We start from the raw sequence: 27,821 nt of genomic DNA on the forward strand, positions 1-27,821 counted from the left end.
CAAAACAGTAGAAGCACTTACATGAACCTTTGAGCACAAGTCGTTGTTTTATGATTAGATTTCAAATGCACCAGAGTTTTGTAAACCATAGCTAATTCTTCACACACAGTGCTTTTTTCTCCAGCTTCTGAGAGAAAGGAAAATGCAGTCACTTTTTAATGTGAACCTTTTATCTTAACCCAGCCTGGCTGGATGCTGTGTTGTGAGGGAAAGAGTTACAGCTCAGAATGACTAGCAGAAAAATAGCCAGCACTGATTATCCAGACTAAAGGCCAAAGGGGGAGACATAACAGGTTGCAGCAGCCTTTTGCAGTTTATTTTTTTTTTATTAAAGTGGAACAAGTCCATTTCCTGCCTCTCATTTTCTACTGGAGAAAATTCTTTGCAAAGGTCACAGGACAAGTTTTTAACAGAAACAGTAATCAAATTATCACTAATATTTAGGAACCTTCCTATTGGGTGGTAAAAAACATGCATTTGCTTTAATAATATTTAACATATTGCAGATTTCATTATGCCTGTCACAGACACTTTTACTAAAAGTTGATTTCTGTGAATTTTTATTACATATTCCATGACTGGGGAAAAATTTCCTACAACATAAAAGACTACCAGATTACCAGATTTTGAATTTGTTGACTATTACATAATGAAAAGGAATATGATTTCAGTATCAAGCTAGATCAGCCATGTTTCAGAGTTGTGCTGTGCTGGAGTGCTTTTCTCTGTAATAGATACTGAACTGCACCACTGGTATGGTTTAAATAACTTTAGAGAGTCCTTCCTTTTGTCCATGCTCCTTTTATGAAACAGGTTTCCTGAATGGGGCTTTTTCCTGTGGTATACATGTTCTTATCAGAGAACCATAGAACGGTTTGTGTTGGAAGGGATCTTAAAGATCATCGTTCCAACTGCCCTGCCACAAGCAGGGACACTTTCCACAAGACCAGGTTGCCCAGACCCCCATTCAACCTGGCCTTGAACACTTCTAGGAGTTGGACATCACAGCTTCTCTGTTCCAGTGCCTTACCAATCTCATAGTGAAAAATTTAGTCTTAATATCTAATCTAAACCCATTCTTTTTCAAGGATAGATTTTTCAAGCTATCTCTTTTCCAAGTTGATCAATCCCAACTCTCTCAGCCTCTATATCTCTCCTTCTAAGACAGGTGCTCCAGACCTCTGATCATCTTTGTGGCCCTGTCTTGCTCCACAGGCCCCTGTCTTTCCTGTGTTGGGGGCCCCAGAGCTCGACACATAATTCAGGTAGGGTCTCATGAGAGTGGAGGAGAGGAAGAGAATCATGACCTACTGGTCATGACAATTTGATGCAGCCCAGGATACAGTTGGCTTTTGGGGCTGCAAGTGGACATTGCTAGATCATGTTGAGCTTGTCTACCAGGTAGCTTTTCCTCAAGGCTAGTCTCAATTCATTCTCTACCCCACCTGCATTTGTGCTTGGGATTGCTCTGACTCAGCTGCGGGACCTTGCACTTGGTCTTGTTGATCTTTATAAGGTTCACATAGGCCCAACTCACAAGCCTGTGAAGGTCCCTCTGGATGATATTCCTTCCTCCAAGTGTGTCAATTGCACCACACCCCATGTATTAAGTGTCACCCACAAACTTCACAGATTTCACAGAATATTCCAAGTTGGAAGGGACCCACAAGGATCACTGAATTCAACTCTTAAGTGAATGAATGGTTCACACAGAGATCTAACTTGTGACCTTGGTGTTAGACCCATGCTCTCACCAACTGACCTAATCTCAGGGTCCACACTTGCTAGGGTGCACTCAATTTCACTGTCCACATCCCAAGAAAGATGTTAAATGTCACCAGTCCCAATGCCAACTCCTGAAGAACATAATTTATCACTGGTTTGCACTTGAACATCAAGACATTGTCTATAGCTCCTTGAGTATAACCATCTAGCCAATTCCTTATAGGCCCTAAATGAAGCCAATTTACTGTCTGAAATGGCTGGATTATGTTTTCTCAGGAACTATGAACTACCACTGGTTGGAAGTTATTTACGTTAACTAACCTACCTTACAAGTGATAGTAAGTATATAGCATAACAGTGAATTAGAGTGTTACTTTAAAAGTAATCTTAATTTGTACAGTAAACATACTATTTTTTCTCAAAGATAAATGGCAATATGATTCTTTGAGTATATGAATCCAGAAACATCCTGGGGATGAAATCTGTGTCAGAGGCAGTTTCATTCCCATTGCTCCAGTGAAGTACTAATCAGATGACTGACAATAAGAGCAGCAAAGTACCACTTAACTCTGTACAGTTAAATTTATGGTTATATTGTTATAGGAAGATAAAACTGCCTGTTTCCCACCTATCAGGTAGAAAAGAGGAAGCAGGTAAAAGGACAAGAAATAAATAGTTTGCATACAAAAATGTAAAGTAAAATTCTTTATTCTTTCTTCTAGATATGGGTTGAAGGTACTCCAAAGCTTTAGGGAAATGTTCTAAGAAAACAGTTCTTTAAAGATTCTCTGTTCACTTAAAAAATTTACTGTGCTTTTTCAATACTGGTTAATAAGTACTTTGAGATCACAAATTCTCTGCAAACTTAAGGGACACAATCAAAGAAAACATTTATGTGTTCTATTCTTTGATCAAACTGTAATTCATACCTCATATAATCAGCCATTATATTAAAATTCTTCATAAAATATTGGCTTTAATGATTTGTAATTTAATAGTTGAAAATTAGGTTTATACTGAACATTTCAATGGCACATTGTATTTGGAAAGCAACCAAGTAATTTGATTAATGCTGGAACCTAAGAAACTATCTTACAGATCCATGACCTATGTTTCTGTGTTGCAGTAGCCCAGTCCTCTCCTCTTGTTCCTTATAAATAAGCTTCCTCCCTCCCCAAGTAATATCTTTACTTCCTCGATAACATCTGCTAGGCTTTCCTATTCACAGTATGCTTGGCTCTCTCCCATGTCCCCTAAATCCCAGCTGCTGGGGAAGGAGCAGCTTGTATAAGAGCTGATTTCAACATAATACGTGTGTTGATTGAGAGATGAACAAATCTGATTGTTGCTGAGCTTGTATGGCTGCCTTTCCAGTGGGGGTCTTATGTTGGGTGTCTGTTTCCTCTTTCTAGATGCCAATATTCTCAAATATCTTAGCAACTTGTCTTCTAGGTGCCAAGCTCCCTGTTAGAATGCAGATGAGTGGGCAAAGGTGGTGGGAATAGTGCATAGAAGCATAAGAGAACTGACAAAGGGATAGAAATTCAAATTTATGTAATCTCCTTATCAAACCAAAATTTAAAAGGAGAATCAAGTGGCAGGAAGGGAGCAGCTTACCTGTGTGCGTCCTGGTGCACAAATGGAGTCCAAATTAGTGGCAATGACATTGCCTTAAGAGCCTTCCCAGTATTAATTTTCTCCAGAAAATTTCCTTCCAGACCCTCTGGAGATACCTACAATACACCCCTCACTGATCACTCCAGTGTCTTCCCCTTCCCATGACCCATCGTCGCATATCTTCTCTCCCACAGTGACCATACTCCCTCCAAGCCTTGCCCCCAGCCTTGGTCCTAGTTTCTACCCCAGGATGCCTCTTCCCAGTCCTCTGGTCCCAGCCCTCAGCACCTCCACTTCTCCTGTGGGCCACACCTAAGCTCAATGCCCCATATGCATCTACCTATTTTCTCAGCCAGGTCTAGGTACTTTGATTTACATGGATAGGCCTGAGCTAATGGATTGCCCTTACCTTTTGGATTTATTCCCAAAAGTCACTTGGACCAACTTGTTGGCTACTCTCACAGCTCAGCACATCCCTTCCCTTGGGCTCCTTGCTTGCTGTGCTAGTTTTGCTTGGCCTGGGTTTTGGTAGCAGGAAGGCCATAGATGTGGCTTCTGTCAGAAGCTTCCACCATGTCCAGCAGAGTCAATCTCTGGTGGTTCTGAAGATGGACATGCTGCTGGCCAAAGATGATAATTGGAGACATTGGTAATGCCTCTGTGATGACATAGTTAAGAAGAAAATCAGAACAATGTGGGCTCAAATTTTTTTCCTAGCCAGAGAAGAGGAGAAAGTGAGATCATGTGAGGGAAACAACATGGAGACACCAAGGTCAGTGAAGAAGGAAGGGGAGGAGGTGCTCCAGGCACTAGAGCTGAGATTCTCCTGCAGCCCCTGGTGCAGCCCATGGTGAGGCAGCTGTGCCCCTGCAGCCCATGGGGATCCACAGGGGAATGCAGAGATCGACCCACAGCCCATGGGAGAGGTGCCCATGCTGGAGGGGGTGGATGCCTGGAGGAGGCTGTGATCCAGTTGGAGACCTGGTGGAGGGAGAGGCCCTTGATTCCAGGCTGGAGCAGCCTGTCCTTGGAGGACTGCACCCCTTGGAAGAGTGACCCACACTGCAGCAGTTTTGGGACTGTGGCTCATGGGAGGGACTCATGTTGCATCAGTTTTGGGAGGACTGCTGCTTGTGGGAGTGGACCCACATTGGAGAAGTCCACGGAGAACTGTCTCCCATGGGAAGGGACCCCACAGTGCATCAGGGGAAGGACTCCCCTCCCTGAGCAGCAGAAAAAAATCTCAGGGGACAAACTTAACAAATCCCCATGCCCTGTCTCCCTGTGCTGTTGGTGGGAAGGAGGGAGGGTTTGAGGGAAAATGGTGTTTTTTGAAGGGTTAATTTTACTTCTCATTATCCTCCTCTGATTCTGTTAGTAACACATTCACTTTGTATCTCTAAACTGAGCCTGTTTTGCACTTGTAGTGTTTTCTCCTGGTCCTTATCTCAACACATGAACTCTTTGTTAATTTTTCTCTCCTCTGCCCAGCTGTGGCAGGGGAGGGTGAGTGCGTGACTTTCATTGGTGCCTGGCCAGTCAAACCATGGCACTTGCTAACATAGACATATATGCTGGAAGTGATTTTTGCAAGCATAGAGACCAGTTCACAGAGAAGAAGTTTGAACTGGAATAGAAGTGAGCAGTTGAGATGATAGGGGCTTCTGTGGTGATCAAGAAAGAGGAATGCATACTTTACAAGAGAAAATACTATGGGTTGACGAGTTTTACATACCAAGGGGAAGGCCAAGAAGGAACATGATTGCTCTCTATAAATATTTCAAGAAGGTAAACAGCAGAAATAAAGATAAGTGTTATAGTCTAAATTATTTTGCCAGCAGAAGGATAAAATGACCATGAATTAATGTCAGTTCCAATTTAGTAGGATGGTTTTAATCCTCCAAGACTGAGGCTCCTGTAACAGTGTTGTAAGAGCAACAAAAAATATCCTACCTAGGTTTGGGTGAAATTTGTCACATCATGAATGAGACAGGGAAAGGCTCACTCAACAGCACTGGGAGTCTGGTGCTTGGGGAGTACCACTAGGACACCAATTTTTGTCAGTAATGCACTGCCTTGCTGTAAGCTCCCATGCCTGCCAGAGCTGGATGCAATATTCTAGATGGTTTTTAATAAATTCCTGGAGCACTAATAATACCACTTTGTGGTATATCTATTTATTAATGTAACCTGCTATCATCTTTGCCTTCTTTTCCAGCAGCTGTGAAATGATTTGATGGTTTTAATTATTTTTCATAATAACCCCCAAATTCCTCTCTTGATTAGCTTCCTAGATGAAATTTCCATTTAGTATATATTCTCTAACTTGGTGTTTGGTTTCCCTGCTAATTATCTCACTTTTTTTTTCTCTGTTAAGCTGCATTTGCCATCTGCTCATCCAGTCAAAAAATAATGGAAAACCTTTTGAATCCAATTGCATTCTCCTAATTACTGGTTCTATCTCCAGTTGTGTTATTACCCACAGATTGAAAGATCTTGGGCCAAATAATTAGCAAAAAACCTGAGATTCCTTTGATTTTGGCTGAGCCATGCCGGTACATAGCAAGATCCTGATCTTTCACTTCCTAGTGTCTAAAGTTCCCCATCTTTCAAAATATAAACATCTGAGTCCCACTTCTCTCAATTTTCATGCGCAGTATTGATGCTGCATTTCCCTCGCTTGGGCCAAGCTCCCACTGTGAATGAGTATTTCATTCAGCTATTTTTGGCAAGTACTCTCTCCGGGGAATTCACATGAAGTTAGGGGCACTTCCATTGAGCTTCAATGTTTCAATAAACGTGAACTGAACATTTATTTGTTGCTATGCATATGTGAACATTTGCAGATGTTTGGCAATATCAATACTTACAGCATTTTAAAAAACCCCAAACCAACAACATCTTATGTTCTCATATGAAACTTTTCTTCTTTCTCTGTATCTACTGTTCTGGTTCTTTTTCAGCTTCTCAGTGTTTCTGTGTGCCATTTTGGTGTAGGTACTCTTTAAGCCTTGCACTTGGATTCTGTGATGCTGTTACCTCCTGATACTTTTTGCATTACTGTACTGGGTTGACCTTGGCTAGATGTCAGGCACCCACCAAAGCCTGTCTATCACTTCCCTCTGCAGCTGGATGTGGGAGAGAAAATTTAACAAAGGGTTCATGAATTGAGATAAGGGCATGGAGATCACTCACCAAATGGGCTAAACAGGCTAGAATTAGAGATATTAATTACATTTATTACTAACAAAATCAGATTGGGATAATGAAGTAAAATAAAGCCTTAAAAACACCTCCCCCCCTTCCCAGCTCTACCTCCTACTCCAGAAGTGTAGGGTGAAAGGGAGTGGAGTTACGGTCAGTTCATCACAGGTTGTTTCTGTCACTGCTCCAGGAACAGAGTCCTTCCCCTGCTCCTGCTTGGGATCCCTCCCACAAGAGATCATTTTCTCTTAACTTCTCCAGCATGAGTCCCTCCCATGAGCAAGTGCTGCAGTGTGATCACTCTTACACAGGGCACAGTTCTTCAAGGACAGGCTGCTCCAGGGTGGGCTCCTTTCTCCATGGCCTCCCACAGGGTAACAGGCTCCTCTCAGGCACCCCCTGCTCCAGTGTGGGTCTCCTCCATGGGCTGTGGGTGGATCTCTGCATCCCTGTGGATCCCCAGGGGCTGCAGGGGCACAGCTGCCTCACCATGGGCTGCACCAGGGGCTGCAGGGGAATCTCAGCTCTGGTGCCTGGAGCACCTCCTGCCCCTCCTTCTGCACTGACCCTGCTGTCTGCAGGGCTGTTCCTCTCACATGTTCCCACCCTGCTCTCTTGTCTGATCACAATTACACCTGCACAATCACTTTTTTTCCCTCTTCTTCTTAACTATGTTATCCCATAGGTATCATTATCATTTCCAACTGGCCCAGCACATCCATCCTGGAGATGTCTGGCATTGGTTTTGCTGGACATGGATGAAGCTTCTGGCAGCTGCTCCCAGAAGCCACTCCTGTAGCCCCCCTGCTATGCAAAATCTGGCCATGCAAATCCAATACACTTATTTGGTGAAAAGTTTGGTACTTTGTGAGTTGCTGTCTTCAGTTCTAGATTCCTGTTTCCAAGTTCTTTCTCATAAAGACCATTCCTGTCTTTTTTCCTGACTGTATATTTATGTATCTTTTCCTAGAGTCTGTATAGGAAAATATTGTTTGGTTTTTTTTTAATGATAGGGTCTTATTTCCAAATGAGCTGAATTAGATTTTGGAGTTATTAAGCTATTACAGTAAGGAGATCTACCATGCCAACTATACAGAACTGTTTATTTCCATTGTGGATTAAAATGTTTCATATAAACAGAACCCCTGTAAGCTATTATATTTGAGCAGTGTCACTAAAATATTGTGGCAAGAACATGAAGCCACAGAGTACAGGTTTATTGCAATGTTTGATCTTGTGCATTAGCAATACCAGTATTCTTTTCAAAGGTCTTTTTAAAAGCAGAATTTGGGCTTTTAGTTAGCTGGACAAGAAAGCTGAAGGACAGTTTTAAAATCACTCAAGTTTCCTCAGGGCTTTCAGTTGTTTTATATTCCTAATTATTTTTTCAACAGCAAAATGCTATTGATCTCAATTCTTCTGCTTAAAAGCTATTTCTAAAAGAAATATCTGTTGAATGGGAATTGTAAGCATTGCATTCAGTGCTTGCAACTTGAGGCAATGCTAGTTGGGCATTTACCTGAGGCTATGTTTCAAGGAGATTATTTCTCTCCCATTTTAAATATAATTTAAAATTCCCCCATAAATATTAGCCTTTTACAATTTTATTTATTGTATTACCATAATCAAAAAATCATAGGGGAGGAGGAAGAGAGAGAGAGAGAGAGAGAGAGAGAGAGAGATTCCTCTTAAATGTCAGAAAACTGGGTAAAGAGGAGGAGGGAATAGATATTCTTAAATTTCCTTTTCTTTACTGTAAGAGTATTTGAGGATATCCTAATCTGGGCTAATTTCAAAGCAGGCACATTTTAGAAAAATGTATAAATGTTCTGCTGAAATCAGTGTAAATATTTAGATGTTCACTTTTGTAGGTTTTGCATCACATGTAATTAATTATGTGAAAGCATGTAATTTCCCATCCAAAAAATTATTTTGTTGTTGTAAAAAATAATTTGATTAATTATTTTAATCCTATGGAACAAGATGGAACTCAACTTACAATCCTAGAGAAATTAATGTATGCCTTCAGAATATGAAAAAATTAAAAATGTGTGTTGAAAACTTTTATGAATATTCTCAAAGCATTTCAATTTCTTTGTGTAGTTTAGATATTAGACAAATTTTTGCTGGATTATTATGAAAATAATAAAGCTAAACTAGACAATTTATATTGTAAAATTTCAAGTAAGACAAAAAATTTGTAAGTCTAATTGATAGAATTATGTCATTACTTGTACATCATACAATTAGTTCATGAAGTCTGTACAGTTTTTTAAAGGGCCTAAAATATTAATGGAAAATTATATATATAGGGAAACTTGTTTATGTTTAAACTCCATCTTAGCCAAAGTTACATTTACTGCTTTTCAACCACACCTGAGGTACAATTGTTTTTGAAGTCAAACAGCAATTGTCTAATTATATCATACGATAACTAAATATTTTAAGTTTAGATAAATAGTCATGAAAAATTGCTATGATAAAACATTCTTGGGTTTTTTAAGGATGAAGTATTAAATCTGAATGACATCTAATTTCACATGTGTGTATATCTGTTTTCTGTTGATTAGGAATTCAGGGGTGTTTCTGTGATTAAGAGAATTTATAATGCTAAATTCTTTAGCATTATAGACTACTCATTTGTGGCATTTATTTATTATACTTTTGTATTATTTATAGTTTGACTATGAAAGATGGATCATAACTTTTCCATTACTTGTCTCTGGCCAGTAATTCAATATTATCTTCTTGTTAAAAACAATCTCCTTAAACTTTCTGGAATTTTCCCCTTAGTTACATCTTGCAAATAGTTTGATGGAGGTTATCAAATTTTGGTAATCACATGTGTGTGTTTATAATTTCTAAATTCATGGCCAGTCCTGCAGATAACCTCATTCATATGACTGTTTAGGAGTCAGTCATCAGTGTTTGGAATGTTTATCTGAAAGTAAAGGCTGCATTAACAACAAATTTCTCATGATTGAAACAATTTTTTTACCTTTATATATTCTGTCAGAAAAACAGATCAAGGATGGTGGCAGTTTCTTTGCATGATTCCGAACACTGGATCATAAAGAGAAAGTTCTCCATCACTCTGATTTTTCATTTGTATATTCAAACTTTCTTCTGGTATCTTGTTAGAAAGTAGAGATCAGTGGCTATCACTACCCTAAAATTGAAAGAGTCAGTTTCAGTAGATATTTTATTTAATGCATCTGGAAAGGAAAGAAAAGTAGTTCTAAAGAATAGGGAGAAACTAGTATGACTTTAAACTCAGTTAACTTATCTGAGAAATTTTGGGCATTTAATATGCACTAGTGTATTTTCTGGTCTTCTGCTTTTGTGTCTCTCTCAAAAGTGAAGAGCAATTATGCAACTCCATTTTATGTTTAACACAACAAAATGTTTATTTTCCAAAAGGCAGTAACATTCAGATGGGACTATTAGTAGTATCCTGTCCTTAGGCTAGACTGGTTGGTGGAAGTTTGCTCCAGTGATGGAAATGTCAGTGATTTGTACTTAATTAACTGAGTATATTCTACATTAATTTAATCTTGAGAGTTTTATGAGGGTTTCAATATATCAATAACAATGTCTAAAATACTTGGACAGCTTGTGCTGAGATTCTAATTTTGGTGCTGTTTTAAAATCAGACAAATGCATCCCATATCAGTTTTGTGTGTTTACATTTCAGGTTCTCTGAAGTTTCTATATGACATATAGAGATCTGTGATACTTAGCAGTTACAACAGTGGCATAGTGCATGTTAACAATCTGTATTTTGACCTTTCAGTGGTTGTGCTCTGTACATAGACTCCTCATACTGCAGATTTGGACTTCCTCGTAGCTAGCTATTAAAGCAATCACCAGACCATTGCAAAGGCATAAAGGAAGTGAAGGTCAAATCACTGCCAGTGAATTCTAGCTTGCTGCAGTAATCTAAAAGGTAATGCTGGCTGAAAGGGGTACCATTTGCTGTGCACATGATGCACTGAAGAAAGCAAGGGGCTCATACAGTTGAAAAGATATGGTGATTTTTAAATCTGCTCTTGAACCTTCACTTTTGGCTATTTAAAGTTGAATTAATTAGTTTTTCTACAAAAAGATCAGATTCTTCAGTCATTGAATTCTATATCTCAATGTAGCTTAAAATATGTTTTGCATCCTCAAATCCTATTTCTTTATTGCAATTCTGCATTTTTGTCAAAGGATTTATCTAGTTATTAATAATGTTCATTTAGTTGGAACTGGAATTTAGGGTTGGTTTTGTTTATGAATGTTCATGAAGAATGTTCACTATAGAAAAAGTGCCTGCATAAAAAGATGTGCTGTTTTACACTTTGTTCCAGCATAGGGGCATTGTACAAGTGTGGGTGAATACCTCACCAGAGAAAAGTTGGGAGCTTGAAGTTGATGCTATTTACAGAAGACAGCAAAAATTTTTTTCTGTTTAGCTCACTGGAAAGTTTCTATAACTCCAAAGAAATCTTTAATTTTTATTGTAAAAGCTAAAATTAAGAACTCCTTTTTTTGAGCTTAGGTCTGAGTCCTGCAGTGAACTCTTTGTGCCTTTGTAATGGTCAAGATAAAGGTCACATTTATGTATCCAGTGAGATGAAAGTGTTTTAAATCATCATCACAATAGACTTTTTTTTTCCCTGAGAGAGTTTAAGATGGAGAAGTAAGAATTTTTCTGGATTAGTTTTATTAATGGTTATTTTTTTGGCAGAAAATAACGTTTAGCATAAATAGGTTTTGGTTTAATTTCTTGAAATCAGTTTTAGTGCTTCACACTAAATTTGTGCTTCTTCTGTATTTGCTCTCCAGAAGGCAGTGTTTCTGACAGAGGGTAGAGACTGTATTGAAGCTCTCCTCCTGAGATATGCAGATGCATTTAGAAATATCATCAGATCTCAAAGACTCTTCAGTGCAAACATCCTAACAGTTTCAGCTCAGAGCTCTTGTAAACTTAGTTCCCTTCAGCCTGCATTTAAGAAGGAACCCATAGGGGATTCTTTCTCAGGACAGTGGAAAAGTCTTACACAACTGATCAGACCTTGAGCTATGGTCTCTAGCTTGGTAGTCACTGCCTGGCACATCAAAATTCTGTAAACATCCTCGAGTTAGCATATGAGGCTACTGGATATTTGGGACAGGATCAGGTCAAAGCTCTAAAGTTGTATATCACAGTCCTTTTGAGTTTGAATTAGGACCTAGAAGTGTAGGACTTTTATAAGGCCCTCAGAAGTGTATCTGCAGCAATGAAGGCTGACTGCACACTGGCCAGCATCAGTACAGCTAGCAGGTTAAATACAGTGATTGTTCCCCTCTTTTTGGCACTTCAGATGCTGCAATTGGAGCAGGGCCCAGTTCTAGCCCTTACCCACCCCAGTATAAGAAACACAGAGAAGTTGGACCATGTCCAGGGGATGGCCACCAAGTTGGGCAGGGTACTGAAGTAGATGATGCACAAGGAGACACTGAAGAGCCCTGGATTTGTTCAGCCTGAGGCTGAGGAAGCTGAGAGGAGAACAGAGCTAATTGCTGTCCTCAGCTGCTTAATGGGTCATTACAGCCAGATGGAGCCAGACTGTTAATGGACATGCACAGCGTAAGGACAGGAGGGAACACAGAGATGTTGCAGCAAGGGAAATTTCAATTAGATTTGAGGTTTAAACTCATCATTGTGAGGGCAGTCAAACAGTGGAACAGTTGCCCAGAGTGACTGTTAATTCTCCTTCCTGGTGGATTTTCAAAAACTTGAGCAGGCAATGCCTTGAGAAACACGAGGTTACTTTGGCAGTATTCTGCTTTGAGGGATAAGCTCAGAATATCTCCTCCAATCCCTGCTGTTCTGAGTTGGTATACAAGACTGAGTTTATAGGAAGGACATCATTCAAGTCTTGCCCAGATATGGATACATACCCTTAAAATTGTTACATATTTTTGTAGACCCTTGTATTTCAAATTACCTCCTTAAATTTGTTTTTAAAGTCAGATCCCCACTCCATTTAGATGCTTTCAAAATCTGATTCCTATATGAGAGTAAATAAAGAGAAAGGAGTGAAAAAATCAATTTAGCCTTCAGAGAACCAGAGTATCAGATTGTGTGATATACTCTGTACCTGTGCAGTCCCATCCTATTTTTTTGCCATCTCCCTATTTGGTTCTTTGTTATATCATACTTAGCTTGGATTTGTACCATTTTTATTTGTTCTTATGAGTCTCTGAGAGTGTTGGTGAAATCTCTTAAAGTGAGCAAAAGGAAATAAGATTGAGGAAAAAAAAAAGAGACAGAAAATAGAGAAATTATGAAATATATAGCCTGGGTAGTTTTTCACTAGTGTACTATTGACCCTCAACTGAACTCCAATGACACTTGCATTGGCTCCAGAGGGCTTTTGGAGCAAGCAAGGGTCAGACTGCCTCCAGTTTTGTATTTCACAGCACTCTCATGGGTCATCACTCCTGCAATTTTTGATCATCACCCTTGCCCTCCATGGTATTTTTCAAAATCATGCTACAATGTGATAAGGGGGTAGCAAGTTTCTTAACCTTGGCTGTAAGGAACATGACTCACTTTAACATTCAACATCACTAGAACGTGAGGAAAACTGAGAAGAAATACAAATGCACTTTCACTTTATAAGTCTATCACCTGGTCTTTTTGGACTCGTTTGGGACACTCAGATATTTGGACTCCCCACTTGGATACTGTACATTTGAAATGTGTATCAGAAGTGTGCTAAAGCACATCCTTTTTATTACTGTGCTTATGGCTGCTCCTCTGAAAAGAAAGCATTTGTGTCCAGATCACCAAGAGAAACATTAGCTCCTTTTTTATTTCTTGAGTGGCTAATATTTTGCTTTTTATTGCTTCAGTTATTTTTGTTTTTCTGTGAAAATATCTGATTTTCTGATCTCTTTTGGCTTGGTTAATGCATGTGTAATGTGTAAACTCCATATGGAGAAGGATCTGATGTGCAAATACTGTGAATAGGTTCTGGCATTGCTTTGAGCATGAACCTTATATTTTTATCTGGGGGAAATAATGGTCTCAGTGGTTGCTTTATGCATTTGATTGGATGTGAGTTCATTTGCTCAAAAATATACAAAGTTTTCTTCCAGGCTGGTTGATTTTCTTCAGCTCTAGGCTCACTCTATTTTAATAATGGCTATTCTGTACTCTGTTAATATTTAAAGTTCTTTCAGTATCTTCACTTCTCAGGACTACTCATTTGCCTTGCTCTGTCTTTCCCAGTATAGCTCAGCTGCTAGGCTCTCACAGGCAGCTGGGTTATTCCTATTGTAGTTTTCCTATTCTCCAAAACTTTAGTAGCTATTTTTTTTCCTAACCTCAAGGCCCAGTCATAGGCTGTAAAAGGGCTTTAGCTATAAATACAGTTGAAAGTAAGTATTCAAGAAAGCTGAAATTGCAAATGCAGGGGAATGTCATCTTGAGAAAGGCCATGCAATGATCAGCAGTGAGAGGAAGGCAGGAAAGTAGGCTCTTAGGCTCAGCAAGAAGTACTTGTAGAAATAGTTTCAAAGGAATGAAATACATTTATTGATATATTCACAACAACTCTAAACAATTGTTGTGATTTTTTTTTAGCAAGTTCTGCATGATGAAGTGACTTATTTTTCTGAGTAAAAAAAAAGAACCACAGAAAAACGAAACAAGTTTCAAGATGGACAGATATGTCTACCTTTAAATACACAAGTGTGGTTTTCCTTTATTTTTATTAAGTTATTAATTTTATTAAGTTATTAAGTTAACTAACTCTTTAAGTTATTTTTATTTCCTTTATGACTGTTCACAGAAATGGGCCAGAACAATGTCTAAGTGCAAAAATACTTGCTTTCTCTTCCTATTTTCCCATTTGTCAGCATTCATAATACTAAAAGAAATATAGTGCTTTGGTGTAGGGTCGTTTTGATTATTTTTACCACTTCATAGTTTCAAACAAGAGCTTTTAAAAAGTACCTTGAATGCTTTGTGGATTTGGTTTACATGGATAACCTTGATAGGGTTTGTACTGCAAAAGTGCATCAACAAATATCTTTGAATTAATTTCATTTTTATGATGGCAACTGATCCAGGTACCTCTAGTCAAATTTCTGTCCAAAAGGATGAGTGATATATCATTTGAGTCAAGAAAATAGTGCTGCCTTAAGTTAGGCCAATAGCATTCTTAAAAATAGAAGAGATTTTTCAGAGGGTAAATATTTTCCTGTATCAGGCCATTGAAGGGTTTTGGTCATGAAGTGTATTCAGTGTGGGGCACTTATAGCTTTAGGTTATAGCTAGGTTGGAGAACAGCAAAGATGAGTATTGTACACTGTGAGTGAGAAAAAACTGAGGAACTAGAATTGAGAAAAAAAAAAAACCTTAAGGAAATGAGCATAAATTGGATATTATTTTTTCCCCTGAGCGCATTAAACATTTTATTCTCCTTTTGCAGGGTTTAATTCCCAGTCATTGGAGGCTTCAGAGCACATTTTAGAAAAAAATCTGTAGGTAAAATGGGCTTTGTAGAAGAAAAGGTTAGTTGGTTTTTGTAGATGTCTCTCAATACCTCACCTGAATGGGTGACTGAACACGAGCAGAACATCTCCAAGGGATTTGCTCTAGCATCAGTGTGGAACAAAGAGGATATTGTGGATGGGTAATCTTGGTAGACTTGACAAAATCCTGCAGTTTATCCTGCAGGTCTGTCCCATTGATGTTTCAGCAGATGATACTCTGTAATGATGAGATACCAACAGGAGAAAAGAGCTAGAACAGATAAAGCAAAAGGTGTAGGAGAAAAAATACACAGGAGAGAGAATGGAAAACATAGCTCATAATACTTTGGGCTTTTATTGGTGCTATTATAGCCATGTTTAGATGCAATATTGGATTAAACTCCTTAAAATTATTGTTTTCACATTAGAGCCTTAAATTATGATTTGCTTTTCAGACACACTAAATCTCAATATAATGTATGGCTACTCAATTTCTCTCTGAGTGCCGTACAGTTCTGTTTCCTTAACATCAGTAAAATGATGTAAAGAGCCTGTTGACATTGGGTGCTGATGAAAATGATGAAACAGTTGTGTTTGCCTTTAGAACAAAAATCTAAAGAATTATCTGTGAAACAAAAATAACTTACGGTTTTCCTCTGATGCATGGAATTCTGCATTCAAATAGGCAGTGATATTCAGTAATTGTACAGTGCTATCGGCTTTTTTTGGCCAATTAGTAAATAGATCTAGTGGGTGAAAAAAAAAAGCAAATAGAGAAACACAGGCAATAGAGAACACGCATGTTTCTAATTGAAATTTAAAATTATATAGGCAGCAGGGAAGAGCAGTGCAGGGTATCTGGAAGTATCAGATGAAAAGAGAGACAGAAAGTCCTGTTACAAAAAATGAAGAGGAGGTACAGAACAGGATATGTGGTATATTATTCAAAGGGTAGTCAGAAGTGCTGACATCATGTATTTTCTGAATGTAGTGCTGAGGTGACAAGTTATCCCCAGTACTGCTTCTCACCTTTGCACATTATTTCTCACTATATTGTCACTTCCATAAAACCTAGTCAAAATCATCCAGATTGGACTGCATAATTTGGAAAACCCCTGTTGAGTGCATAGTGTACACTAAAGTGTAATGTTAAATACCATCCAGTATTTTCTTTAATTAAAAATATTACTGGTATGTGGTGTCTTAATCCTATTCCATTATATAGCCTGCATGGATATTTTGAATTGCATTTTTTAATGGCTATTTTGCATATTTCACTTGGCCCTTATTTTGCTTTCTTTACCTCTTCATAGTAGATTTGATTGTACTTGCACCAGCCATACAAGAAAAGTATATATACAAAGAATGAAGTGTTAATGTGTTTAGTAGAATAATTTATTTTCACTCTAATTTAAAACTGTATGTTGAACTCAGCTTTTTTTTTTTCTTTGAGAAATAATGTTGTCATTTATATGTCTGGTTTTATTATTTTTAGTTGTTCTTATCATTGAGATTGGGCAAGAAAAACTATAAAAAATGAAATATGTTTCATAATATTTGGAGGGAAAAAATATGTTGTGTCTTTATGACAAATTTGTTTCTTCATAGGATCTTTCTTATGACCTATTTTGTCAGCAAGTTCTTGTATCTAGGAACATTATTTCTGTTGGCTAGACAATTTCAAAATGACAGAGTGAGATTAATAACATAAATACAGATTTCTTGTTTCATTGATTTATTGGGTCCTAAATCTTTGAACACACACCTCTATTAGTCATTTGACTATTGAGAGCTATGAAAAAGTTACTCAGATGTATAAGTGTTTGCAAGGAGGAGTATCTTTGCTAAGTGCAATTAATTAGCAACATACAGCAAAGAAAGAATACCTCCTGTGAAAGTATCACTATAATACTTTGGAGAGATCAGATATGTACAGACATAATCCATTTCTAGGAATTGTGCAAGGGAGAGGCTTAAGAAATATCTTTGTCTGAAATGTGTTCACATTCCTGCTTCTATTTCACCCGCTTCAACATTTTATCCAGCATGAGTGTAGAAAAGTTACTTGTCTGAGGCCATAATTTCTCATACATTAGCATGGCTTTAAGAGTTGGGAGACTTGGATAAGGAGACTCATTAAGACTTGATATACTAGTTTATTTTTTCTCTGAATGAACATGAATACCAAGCTGCACATGAGTGAGTAGATGGCATTCTCATTGCAAACATGTACAGTGTGTGCTGGGCTATGTCAGCAAGAGTATGATTAGCAAATTGTCAAGGTTGTTGCTTCCCTCTGGTGCTGGAGAGGCACATGGAATACTGTGTGCACTGGCTTTGGGGTTCCCTGCTTCCACAAGCATAGGGAGAAAATGGAGGAAGTCTAGCAGAGGGCCCTCTGCTCAGAGTGGTTGAAAGAGATGGGCTTATTTAGTTTGTTGGGGTGAAGATCCACAGTGAGCTACATGAAGGAGTTACAGAGGATGGAGCAAAAGTCACTTGGGCAATGCTGAGTGATATAAAAAGGAAAAATGGCCACAAAGTGCAGACCAAGAAATTAAAATGGAGCTTAATGAGGCTGATGCAGCACTGGTGCGGGCTGCTCATTGAAGGCTGTGGAATCTCCATCCTTGGTGGCTATCAGGACTTGACTATTAAGCCCCAGCAGAGTTGAACTTGTATTGGCAAAAGCCCTTCTCTGCTCTCAGTGGGAGGCTGAACTAGTTCATCTCCAGAGGTCACCTATAATAAACACTCCTCTTTTGCAGTGAATATTATCATGAAGTCTAAGACCCTTTACAACATTAAAAAAGAAAAAATGAATAATTTAAAAAAAGGTGACTTCTTGATTTTGATTTCATGCTACATAACTTTCTAAGGCAGAGTAGGTGGCTGTTTCTTTCCTCTCCTTGGTTAATTTTTGAGACTAGTTGAGATTTTGCTGATACACTCAATTAGTGCTGATACACTCGACTTTGGGTGAGATGGATCTAAACACAAACAATGTAATTTCACCTGATGGAATGGTGTTCAGTTGTCATGTTCTTCATTGTTGTGATCTATTCCCAGAAGTAAAATTAAAATTACAAAAAATTTAAATTAATACAGGTATTTAGTATTGAGCCATCTTCCAGAAAGATCTTTTCTACCAACATACAGCAACTTCACTACAAAGAAGTTAAAATAAGTGTCAAATCATAGCTTCTTAACAAAATTTTCAGATTTCTGTATTCCCATATAATGTAAATTTACAAATAATTGACTGCCATATGTATGTTTTATGTGTTGTGGTTTTAGAAACTGAGGGTGTGCAGTCTCTCAACAATAGCCATAGAATGAACAGATCTAAACAGACTGTAGAGAAATAATTATTTCTGTCTCTCTCACACAGGCTGTGTTGAAAGCAGGGCTCTGTACAACCTCCTTGTTGTGTTGTTTACATGCCTGCCAGAAGTGGTTTGTGTTTTTAGTTGTCTCTCAACCTGTATGTGTCCAGCACAACAACAAGGGTATCTAGTCTCCCCACCCCAGTGGCAAACTACAGCAGAGAAATTCATAAACAGAAACTTACTGGTGAATTATCCACATCCACAGAGTCTGCTTCTTACCAGAGTAGGGAGAGACGTGCTGCTGTCAGTTTGAAATGGTTCCCAGCTGCTGGAATGCATAAAAAACATCCCCCCATGAAGTCTCCCCAGGCATGCTGGGATAGGGGAACACCTGGGTTGCTCACAGATATGGGACCTTAAAAAAACAGCTGAAAAAGTCCAAAAAAGCAGCAGTCTGGCAGGGATAGTGCTGACAACTTTTCTATTATTGACAACTTTCTGGCACTAGTCATAGCTGCAAGCCTTGTTTTGCAGGTAGACTATCTAGCCTGCTGCAGACTTGTAATATTGACACTAATTTATGTTTATGAGGAAAAAAGAGGGAAGCTAGTAATTTGTACTGTTGAGTGGGGACCTTTTGAAGATGGTGTTTGAAGGTGCCAAACATGTCAGGCAGACTCTTTGGATTGTAAAAAAGTTGTGAAGCAGTTGTTAGCAGAACATAAGGATCAAACAAAGTCAGAAGTTCAGAAACCAAGTCTCGGATTATTCTTCCTTTCCAATCAGGATAACAAACCACACACAGGCAGGCAGCCCATCTCAGTAAAACCTCAGAAAGTCTTTGAATTAAATGTGAAAAAAGATCTTCTGAGCTGGTTCTTCTGCCTCACTTCATGCTGTGGCAAGTGCCTTTTTCATGTGCAGTGGAAGGAACTGGCCTGACTTACCTGTGACCTGGCTTTTCGTGCTCTTCACTGAAGATTTTCTCAAGGCTGCTGTTGGGGTGCTGGTTCTAGTTTGTCACCTCTGCTGGGGACACTAATGAGTCTGTCAATACAAACTTTGGCTACGTGTTTCAAGGCGCTGAACTGCCGTAAATTTCATTCCTTTCTATCAGGCAACTTTATGGTGTTCTAAAAGTTGTGATCTAGCTATCATCAACAGAGCTGCCTGGAAAAACTTATTTTTCCTCATTCCTTTTCCACATGCATGCCACAGTCTCTAACAGTAGTAAAACCCCAGTGATTAACATGTTTAAAATGTATGTAAGATGTAGGGTCAAGTGCCATCACAAGGTGGGTTACTGTGAGACAGCTTCTTATCTGTATGGAGAAAGTTCTTCTAAATAGCTGGCAGTGTCACTGGGGCACTATAGAGGTCAAACTGCTCAGTGCCTGCTTCATATTGCATTTTTTGGACATTTTTTGCCTTGAGTGAAGATCATAGCTAAATTCAGATCTTCTTTTTGTTATCCAAGGTGGACATAATTTCAGCAAGCTTTTGTAGTGGACTTCATTTGCCAGTCATGTTAAACTGCTTTTTGTACTGATTTTATATTAAAATTTTTACACACATAGACACGTGTGTGTACGTGTGCCTGCATATATATATATATATATATATACACACAGATAGATAGATAGATAGATAGATAGATAGATAGATAGATAGATAAAATAGTAACTGCACATTTAGAGATTGTATGTTATGATAGACTTTAATTTCCTTCATTTCTATACTTGAGTATTTGGCAGAGTATAAATGTACATTTGAATGACTGTTTGACTTCTCTTGCCTGGGAGGACTTGGGAGACTTTTAGGAGAAAGGAATATAACTCTGTCACTATTACTGTTTGCTACCTCCAATAGTAAAATATTAGCAGACTTAAACTTTTTATTTGAGTGACTGTTGTCACTGCAGTACTGTACATATCAAAATACAAAAAAGTCTTGTGGAAGCAAAAAGTCCTGCTACATGAATGCAGTCTGGAGTCTCTGAAGGTGATGGTTATATAAATGTAACTAAACATTTATATAGTTCTATTTTAAAATTCTTCCTGCAAAAATCCTTATTTTTTTTTAATTATTTTGCACCTCTTAAGAAATGTGTGCTGGAAATAGAATTGCTTTTTTTGTGCTAACTTTGAGTTCTCTGAGTTTTGTTATATTCAGATATAATTATGACATCTTAAAATAAAGAAATTATAATTTTCTCTTTTTCTTTGCAGAGTCACAGTGTACACTCTGTGGGGAGCCTGAAGGTGAGTGTGTTTTCCTACTAATATTTTTCAAAGCAGCTAGAGGTGAACACCTCACTTTAATATTACTCATGTACAATAGATTGAAAATAGTACATAAATGATGGAAACCAATGAAACCTATGCAGATACAAAAAGTTATTTGAATTAAGCTGAGCACATGCTCTAGGCAGGAAATACCTTAAAGGACAAATATTTCATTAGAACAAAAATTAAAATATTTACTTTTATTGTTCTATTGTGTGTTTTTCAAACTAATTTGTCAGTAAGTGTGAGTGTAAAGAGACATTTAAGGACATAAATTTGAGCATGGAAATCATAGAGATTGGATGTAAAAGAGAAATGAAAAATATTTTTAGATTTTAGATTAGATATTACATTTACAGAGAAGCTGACACATTTTAGCAGATGTAGTGAATAAATACTGCTTCTGAAACAAAGATAATTAAGCCGAAGCCTTTGTAGTTCAAATACAGGCCCACATGGCAGTGTTTGTTGGTTTGTTTTGTTAGGGTTTTTTCCAAGTGACTAATTGAATACCAAGATGAGACACACATTTCACTTAAATGAATGCTCAAGCAATGAGAATATGGTTTTTAAAGTATGCCATTATTGAAGAAAATATCTCTAATTTATTTATTATTTATTAAGATTGGTGCTCTTATAAAGAAAATGTTGAAAGATTGACTTAGTTTGAAATCAACTACCTGGAGTCTTTCTAGAGAATAGAGTTGAAAATAGTCAGTGTAAATGGAGCAAAGAGTATGAACAAAAAAATAAAATGATAGAGTCTAGGCTTTTCATAAAGACATTCAGCTTTATATCTTGAATAGTTTCTGACAAAAAAGTTTCAGCTTCTAATGTTTTATAAATTTGGTGGAGACAAGTTATTAGGATATGAAGCTGGAGGAAAGCTTTGAGATCTTACACCTAATGAAATAGCTCAGTAAATTAAATAATAATTATCTCCTTCTCTTTTGTTATCTAGTGACAAATAGTTCTTTTAGAAATTTGTTTTGACTGCATTCCTTTAATAAACAGTCAGTTGTTGATTTTTAAATTTTCTTTGTCCTTTTTTTGATAAATTTGTAATAATACAGATACAGGTATGAAAGGGAAAAATGAGATTAGTGTTTGTTTGCCTTTCATGAGATATTTCTCTCCTGATAAAGCTGGCCAACTTTAAAGTTATGCATTGGATTAGTTCTGTTTTATTATATGCTTTGCCTGCTTCATAACAATAGTTTTCCTTTTTTTCATTACTGCTCTTTCATACCTCTTCAGCTTTGCAAATATTAATAAATATATATTGACTTTGTAAAAAGGGAATAAAAAAAGGATAATATTTTTTTAAACATTTATATGACTAAAAACCCACATTCAAAAGATAACTGTGTGCATTGCTGTAGGAGCAGGCCTCAAGAACATAACAATCAGTTTTTAGCTATACAGAAATGAACTCTCCCAGGAGTGAACGTCTCCTGGATCACCAGTCTCTCCTCTAAAACACAGTATTAGAGAAATGCTAATTATTAATTCTCTGCTTCAATTTTAAAAATATTGATATAACTGTCACCTTAGATTAGTGACAAGACTTAGAATCTGAAGCTTTTCCCTTGCCAGATTAGCACAAATTCTTATCTAGCACTGATAATTCACAGAAGTTTGATTCTTAATTTTGTGATGAAGAAGCAATTGTTCTGGCTGCTGAATTTAGGTTGTAGAAGGCCATTCTGAGAGAAACTTCATATCTCTGTTGTTTAAACCAAAACAAAACAAAACCCTCAAAACGATCCTTTTCCTATGCAATGTTCTATAAATTTTGGTTCCATTGTACACTAAGAGAAGGGAAGAACTAAAAAATCAAGATTTTGCAGTGTTCTAAGTGTAAGTTCTGACTTTTCTCTGTAGTCTTCTTCAGAAATTTGAGATACTTTGTGGCTTGTAGTATGTATTTTTGAAATTAGAGGAAAATTCAGAGAGTATTAGTTAAAGTTAGGTACTGTTTGCTTCCAAGTTCCTTTTTTCTTCCTCTTTTTTCAGTTAAAGAAAAAAAAGTTCACGAAGTGCCTTAAAGTACTTAAGTATATCAAGGTGAATTTGCAGAATTATAGGATAGAGGTGCCACAGTGCAGTCCTCCTATGCTAGGTTCCAAGGTGTTAAGCAGAGATTCATCTGACAAATAGTAGATGTGGGGAAATCTCCTGGGCTTGGGTGAGAGGACGACAATGTTTCACATCTTGTGTTTTCTGGGTTCCTTGGAAGCTGTTTATGCCATTTCCTGAAAGACCTGCAGGCAGCTAGGTGTGTTCTGATCATGTTTGGCCTTCTGTAACAAGAGCGACAGAATGGAAGCATTTTGCAAGCCCCAAATTCTGATTGTCAAGTTGGTCAGCTGTAGTCTCACTTCTCATTACAGTTCATCCTTTCTCTAACCATCACTCCCCTTTCAAAACCAGCAGTTTTGTCCTGGATTATCTAAGTGTCATAAAAATGACTGTGTAAAACAGAGCTCTTTGCTGGGGGCACTTTGCCAAGGTTTTAGCAGTTAGTGCTGCAGTGCAGGAAGCAAGGAAGTGCATTTATCTGCATACCCGTTGTTGCACAGGCGTGGAACTGGGTGTGGACCGTGCTATTCTGTAGGGTGAAAACATGTCAGATATGAAAGGGAGATAGAAATTATAAGAGTACACATTCCTCATTTCAGTGTTTTGCCTGGGAACTTGGGGTTCTGCACTTAAATGTGTCACATGTCCTTTGCATCCTATCTAAAGAGAATGAGTTGGACAAAACTGAGGTCCCTGTTTAAGAATAAGCTCTTGTATGAGCTGCAAGGACTTGTGAGTTCTGTTTTAAAAATCATGGGTTTGCTCTGTTACTGATAGTGTACCAGGCACCATTCCTGTCAGTGTGAGATATTAGAAGAGCATCAGGGGTTTTTCTTATACTAGGAAGAAACTAAAGTGTCAGAATCCCATTAGCATGGCTACTTCAAGCAGATCCATCTTCTGGAAATGCAAGAGCAACAGTGGCTTGTTTTCAGAGGGGTAACAACAGCTACACTTAGGGAAGTGATCTGCAGTTGACAGATTATGTTGTCATGGTAAACATTGCAGGGTTGTTCTTTGCTTTATTCCTGCTCAGATTTAAAGTGAGGGTGGCATGTTATAGACACATGTGTTCTGAAGTACTCTGTGACACACATTGGTGTAGTCATGAGACATTTCAGGAACAGTTTTCCCCATAAAGCCTCTAGCAGACATTTCTGTTCTTTCTAAACCTTTGCATTTATTCATAGAAGGTTTTGAAAGGATAATATTATCAAATAAAATTTTCTGTATTATCAAAGCAGAAAACAAGTGCTTTTGGTGGCAGCTAAGGTTTCAGTAGACCACTCTTTGTTCTCAAAGCTTATACAAATGAAAGCTTTTCTTCCAGGCATTTTTTATATCCTTCATAACTCCAGCAGTGTCTTACTCTTTCAATAAGATACTCTTTCCGGGTAATTCAGATTCTTCCTCAATGTCTCAGATCTCTTTTGGGCTGTGGTATACAGCTACAGTTTGAATTAAGTTCATCCATTATTTTTTGCCAGTAACTGGCACAAGAACACTGGTTGGTGTTGTTAGATTTGCTGGGTTTGTGGTAGCGAACTTTAAATAGTGAGTCTTTTAATTAGTAAAATAAATATTCTATGCAAAAGGATAGCTTAGTAGAGATCTGTTTCTTACTGTATCTCACATTGCACATTGGATTTTTTTCCTAAACTTGTTCTTCTGTTAAGTTAAACAGTTAATGGTTTGTACAGCCAATCCATAGATACTGAATTATTCCAAGTGTCAAAAGATTCAGAAATTTCTCACAATTATATTTTATCTGATAATAAATTCAATTGTCAGAAGATTAAGGTTTTTTTACTATTGATTTCAATTTTGACATCAGATGCCCACATAATTTTGTCTTCCTTTGAGAAAGCATAAGTTTGTGCAAATTTTCTAGAACTTGCAAGAATGCTAGCATATGTCACAGGTTTACCCTTACAGAAGTTTATATCAATTACTTTTAGGAGGACTTTTAATATGATTAATAGTGGAAGATTAATTTAATTTATTTTTATTCTATTTTTATTTACTAAAAGAAGTTTTGAATGTTCTGAAATAAAAACCAATTATACAGTTGAATTTTATTTGCTCACAAGATGCATAAAATATTCAGTGTAACTTGAAAAAATATGAAATATAAAAAAATGTTGAACTACAGCTTGCTGCTGCATTTTCATGTTGCCTGCATTTAGGCAGGCAAAAAAGTTGTCTACAATATGTCTGCTAAAAATTTAGCTGCTGAAAAAGTTTTCAGTTTCTGGCTATACTTGAAATATTTGAAGATTCAATTTTGAACCTTCATATTTATATAGTGTAAAAACTTATATATGACATTATTAAAATTAATAATTTTATTTATAACTATAATAAAGCTGCCCATTTTATCTAGTGGAATTGAAATAGAGAATGGTATTTTCAAAAGTCTAGGTCCTATGTAAACTGGGTGTGAGATATGGTGATACTAATTTTGGTTCTTTTATAGTCTATCTTGTTGTTACTTAAGATAGTAATATTTAAAGAAACAAATCTCATTTTATGTTAAGAAAATAAATTGTTTTCTTTAATAAAGTGTGTGTCAGGCCTTCACTTAATTTATATTTGGAATAAATTAAATTAATTCTTCATTTCTTTTACTTCTCATATATACAGGAAAAGCTGTACTCAAAACTACAATGTTGTTCTTGTTTTTTTGCATCCAGTGATCCACTCCCCTGAGTTTTGCAAACCAAAAAGGGAAAAAAACCCTGATTTAATTTAGATAAATAGGATGTAATCCCAAATGCACATTTATTTCACATTGTTGTGATTAAACAAACAAACAAACCCAAAGACAAGGACCATCTTATCTCTTTTGCTCCAATATGACTGAATAAGTGAAAAGCTGATTAGATTTTTGGGGATGAGGGGAGAAAAGTTGGCCTCAAAGGCTATAGTCAGCACATACTTAAAGCTTCATGCAGCATTAGAAATGTGAATATTTTCTCTGCCAACAGTGGATGAAGTTGCAAATGTAATTTAGTCCTGAAGGGGAATAAATTTTCTCAGGACTGCAGTGTTTGCTAGAGTGGAGGCCAGTGTGAGTGAGCTCAGTGCAGCCTGGAAGATGCTGATATTTTAGGTTAACTTTTGCATGGAAGTGGATATGTACATGTGTACACTTCTTGCTTCCATTTTTCTTCCTTTGCTAACTGTGTTGCACTTTTTCATATTATATGGAATGTCCTGTTTTGAGTAGTTGTTCTTATATGTCAGATTTTATGCAGTTGTTCTTATATGTCAGGTTTTATGCTGAATGTTAATTTCTGCAGAAGGACCTTTCTCTTAAAGATGTTGTTTTAGAAGTCTGTCTCATAAATGGGAACTTTTGTAGTGTGAGCTGTCGGTGCTGTCCCTTAGACTCTAATTTCCATGCTCTGTCATTCACCTCTAATACTTTTTATGTATACCTAGAAGAACTCTTTCTGTAGAATAATAATGTCTACAGAATATTGCCTATAGCTTCTGGCATACTTGATGTTTTAGAAACAGACTTCTGCATCTTTGTAAGATAAGAACCATGGTGGATTTCTACCTAAACATAGAGTTTTTTTTAAAGATAGCACATTTCAACATTCATTCCTTATTTAATTTACTATGGATTTGACCCAGTAAAGCTGAAATAGCTGATATTATGTGTCAAGGTTTGGGGTTTTTTGTTTGTTTGGGTTTTTTGTTTGCTTGTTTGGGAGTTGTTTTCTTTTTTTTTTTTTTTTTTTTTTTTTTTGTCCTGCAGTATGTAGACTGGGGTGGACAGTGTGCAAATTTGATTTGATTTTCACCATATCACTCCCAGCACCTGCCCTTTAGTCCCAGGCTCTGGTAAGGCTCAGATGGTCATCCTGGCCTCTGCAGACACCTGCTTAAAAGGAAACCTAGGCCTGCCTTATCTTGCAGTTTTATATCTAACAGGGGCCTTGTGCTACTGGGGAATTGTAGGTATCTTTTTCCTTTTCCAGGAAAAGGTGAGGTTAGTTCTAAATCTAAAGTTGAATATAAGTGAGATGCAAAATGCTCTAAGTGCCACTGGATTTTCTGAATGCAAGATTAAGTTATTGTTTCTCAATCAGTGTTTAATTCTTCTGGGTAGAGGGAAAGCCAAAAAAATCTGCAATTGTAAAGTTTGAGAAGCACAGATGTAACAGAAAGCAGAGAAAAACTCCATTCCTATCACCACATACTGCGACGTTCAAGACTGAATTTTTCCAATCCATCTTCTGAAACCTATGCACAAATAAATTCCATGATTATTATTGCACACATGTACACATTTCATTCTGACTGAGCAGATAATGAATGATTTTTACTTTGATTCTAGATCATTAATCTGGCAAAAGGAACACGGTTTTGAAGACAAAACCTGCATTAATTTAAAAGAGATTTCCATGCAGAAAGAATGCCAGTTTCTCCTAGCGTGAACATTTGCATAAATCTTAGATAACATCTGGCAACATTCATCTCAATAGTGTATGAAAATCCTGAGCTCTTACTTAGTGCTGAGCTACAAGTGATATTAGTGGAAATAATATGTAGAAAAAGAACTAGGACTTCCACAGCAAAGAACTTGAAGCAGATTGATTTAGTCTTCTGTACCTGCTGATTATTTCCCATAAGCTTTCATCACAATTTTAGTCACTGGAATCTTCTCACGCCTTATAAAATAATAAAGGAAATGTTTTTTCTGTTATAATATGTGAGAAAGAAATAGCCTCCTCTCTGTGGTTGGAAATATTTTTTTTGTATCTGCTGACTGACTGTTCATGAAAATGAAAAATATGATGGCAGCAACTGCGTTAATAACAATTAGCTTGTGCAGATGGAAGTTAAACAAGCTTTTCAGTGCTGGTCTCTGAAAAATATTTCAGAAAAATCTTGGCATAGTATCGTTCCAGTTACTTGGAAAATGCATTTCCAGGTACATCAAGAGGCAGCATATCCTTCACATGCAGTACAGTTCCTACCCCAGAGATGGTTTTACAAATTTTGACCCCACACAATATAGCAGAAGCTTGGGTGAGTTTGTTCTTTCCCCACAGCTGAT

At 37.2% G+C, this 27,821-nt stretch overlaps 1 protein-coding gene across 22 annotated transcripts in view; it reads left to right on the forward strand.

Annotated features, from left to right (window-relative positions):
- Positions 1-27,821, forward strand: part of DLGAP2 (DLG associated protein 2) — a 455,914-nt gene that overhangs the window by 203,626 nt on the left and 224,467 nt on the right. For all 22 annotated transcript variants that reach the window (XM_036380773.2, XM_054514363.1, XM_036380774.2 and 19 more), the window contains one exon: positions 20,612-20,644. In XM_036380773.2, coding sequence (XP_036236666.1) covers positions 20,612-20,644 — 33 coding nt within the window. The remainder of the gene's footprint in view (positions 1-20,611; positions 20,645-27,821) is intronic.

Source organism: Molothrus ater, chromosome 3, assembly GCF_012460135.2.
Source record: "Molothrus ater isolate BHLD 08-10-18 breed brown headed cowbird chromosome 3, BPBGC_Mater_1.1, whole genome shotgun sequence".
NCBI classification, from domain to species: Eukaryota; Metazoa; Chordata; class Aves; order Passeriformes; family Icteridae; genus Molothrus; species Molothrus ater.